Consider the following 2,986-nt stretch of genomic DNA (forward strand, 5'->3'; position numbering starts at 1 on the left):
TGGGGGTGTCCGTTTGATGACCACACATGGAGATGCCCTTATGTACCAAATTTTGCAAGGATGATCATGGTAGTACGATGTGCATCTATGCTGGCTTCTCAACAACATATACAACCTTTTCAAGTAAAAAAAAGGCACATTTCCATTAAAAACACTAGAGAGTAACAAATAATATGATGCCATCTGCTAAGCAACTCAAAAATTCACTTGTAACATCTTCATGACGTTACACACTTCATTCTAGGTTCAGCTGGACATAAAATGAAATCAGCATTTCGTCAAACTCCTTGGCTTATAGTAGTGACCCTTGCAATTTGTTTGATGGAACGTTCCAGTTGAAGTTCACGAGCAAGGCAAGCTACATTGCTTATACACTATAGATAAGGAACACGAACATAATAATCTGCAGTTCCACAATTATAGAGACAACTTTCACAGAGACGCACACAAATCTGGAGCATCACGTGCCCTCCACTGGTTAACATGATGGGCTCATAGCTCATCTGTGGCATCAGTAAGACTCAGGCTTCACTTTGCCCTGTTATAGAAACTAAATTTTAGTTAAGCTGATAACAGCATACTAGATACTGTGATTTCAGAATGCTGGAGGAATAATGGTGCATTAACAATGTTGATATGAACATGCTCAAGTAGATCCCGAATTTGGTCCTGGTTGATGTGTATACAGCCTATATTTAGTGATAGTCCATTCCTACAAGGATGATGCCAAATTTGAATTATTGTAGTACTGAATTAGCATACTTCTGCACCAACTTGATACATTATACCGACCAAATGTTTACATGAGATGTACATGATACAATTTTGACGTGCTTCGGTGTCTGGATGACAATTCATAAGCAGACAATGAATAGATCTTTTTTTCTTCTAGACTTCCTTATTTTCTGGAGCTGGTCACACAAGAACTCAAGCAATTTATTTACCTTGTGGACGAGACTCAAATCCACAAGTACCAAGATGACTTGCAAGTTTCTCTCCACATTGCTTCTGCCAATCTTCTGCCACCTTGACCTCAGGAGTTGTCCACACGACAGCCCTTGCTTCCTTATAATCAACTGTAGCAGAAGTAACCTCGGGCTGAAGAAGGGATTGAGAGTAGCCCATAGTGAGCAGCAGCAAAAGATCAAAGAAGAAATAAAGAGTAGAAACAGAAAGGGTTTCGAGAATCTGATTGATAGGAGGAAAACATCCTTATACAGATAACTGCTATACCAAAATGTCACATCGACCATACTTGGTTGCTTTCAGCGTATGGGCAGCTGCCCTCTCTACCCGGTCATTGCTGCCATGACCGAAATCCATCAGTAAATGCATTTTAAAATTGAGAAGATCATTTTTCCTCCCAACAATTCATTACGTTCTGATCAGGCGTCCCCCTCAATCGCTGGTAGAAATTTCAAAAATACAAAGAATATCAACTAAAACTTTTATGGTGTTTTATTATGAAAACTTAGGACCCGTATGGTTTCAGGTCGTGTTCGGATTGAAGGCAAGGAAAAGAGGAAACCTATCTGGGCAATCCCTATTCTCTAACCTCTATTACTTAAGCTTCATCACTGAATCCCTATTCTCTAACCTCTATTACATTCCATGCACAAACCCAGTACGATGTTGTGTTCTGCGTTCTCTTTGTTTCAGTTTCACCCATTCCCCCTTTTTCTCCAGTAGAGTTTATATGAGCATAGGTATCAACTATTGCGATGAACAAAAGAAGATTAACCAGTCACTGGCCTATTGTGCTGAACTGCCCATTGGTTTGGTCAGACATAATTTCCCAAGAGAAACGAAGCAAAATAAGTGAAAGAGTGGCGACTACCTGACTCTCGAGAATCCGCTTGACGCTCGCAGCGCACCCGTCGCACATCATGCCCTGCAAGTGAGAGGCATACAGCAGCGCGTCATGCCCGAGCCCTAACCCTCACGGCCTATCGCGCAATTCGAAGATAAGAACAGAAAAGAGAGTCGGAGTGCTCCAAATTCAGACTAGTGGTCGGGGCGAGAAGTGCACCTGAACACTGAGCAAGATGGCCTCAGACTCGGGCCCTGTCGCCTCGCCGAGTGCCGCCGCTGCGGCGGTGACCGACGAGGTAACGCCGCCGCGGGGACGCAAGACGCCACATACGCTGCCGGAAGAGAAGGAAACGGAGGCGATGCGGCGAGCTCCGGCGAGGGGGGATGAAGAGGGGGCCCTGGACTTGGAGGGAGAGGGGAGGAGGGGGCATAATATCGTGATTAACGTAGATTCCATTGCCTGCTCTGATTTCTCCTTCTCCCCCGTCGTCAGCGATAGGACGGCTTATCCGATCACTGTATATACAGTATTTCCGCTGTTTGAGCAGAAGGGCCGCCTCGGCAAAACAACACGGGGTCGTGGAGTTGGGGGCATCTCCGACGCCTATCCGCAAACAGCTCACATCTGTTCCAACCACGCTGTGCGGGGTGCAAAAACTATTAAATAAAGTTAATGTATTGGTCCGTAAAACGGTTTGTATTGCAAACGATAATTTTTTATGTAAACTTAAGATAAACGTGACCGCTGTGGCCCATCCAAAAGAAAGGCAGAGCCCGCGCTTTCATAGCATCACGCACTATTTCTCGTCAAATCCATCACTTATCTTTTTTCCATTCGCCGCCGCTCTCTGCCCATTTCCCGTTCTTTTCTCTCACCCTCTCCTTCCTTTCACCGACGACACATGAAGGCGTCGAAGATAGAGCCCGTGGAGGTGTTGGAGGATCCGCGCAACACGCTCGCCCGAAAGATCAACTCTGCGACGCGGCAAACTCGTCGCATCAAAGCGAAGGCCGCAAAGAGGAGATGCTTAAGAAGTCGTTGGCCATCGGTGGGCCTGGTGGTGGGGATGGGTGCGGAGGTTGTGGCGATCGGCGCGGCTTTGGCAGACGTCATCAGATGGCCGCGCACATTACATATGGTGTTGTGACAGGAGCCTTACAAGCCTCCGTACTA

General features: G+C 46.0%; 1 protein-coding gene across 1 annotated transcript; it reads right to left on the reverse strand.

Annotated features, from left to right (window-relative positions):
• Positions 1-124: 124 nt before the first annotated feature.
• LOC123425244 (copper-transporting ATPase PAA1, chloroplastic-like) lies at positions 125-2,380 on the reverse strand. The gene is made up of 4 exons (XM_045108919.1): positions 2,030-2,380; positions 1,838-1,891; positions 945-1,098; positions 125-538 (listed from the first exon to the last, which is right to left on the reverse strand). The coding sequence occupies exons 1-4, from the start codon at positions 2,267-2,269 to the stop codon at positions 522-524; spliced, it is 465 nt and encodes a 154-aa protein (XP_044964854.1). The 5' UTR covers positions 2,270-2,380; the 3' UTR covers positions 125-521.
• Between the last annotated feature and the right edge of the window lie 606 nt (positions 2,381-2,986).

Source organism: Hordeum vulgare, chromosome 2H, assembly GCF_904849725.1.
Source record: "Hordeum vulgare subsp. vulgare chromosome 2H, MorexV3_pseudomolecules_assembly, whole genome shotgun sequence".
Taxonomy (NCBI): Eukaryota; Viridiplantae; Streptophyta; class Magnoliopsida; order Poales; family Poaceae; genus Hordeum; species Hordeum vulgare.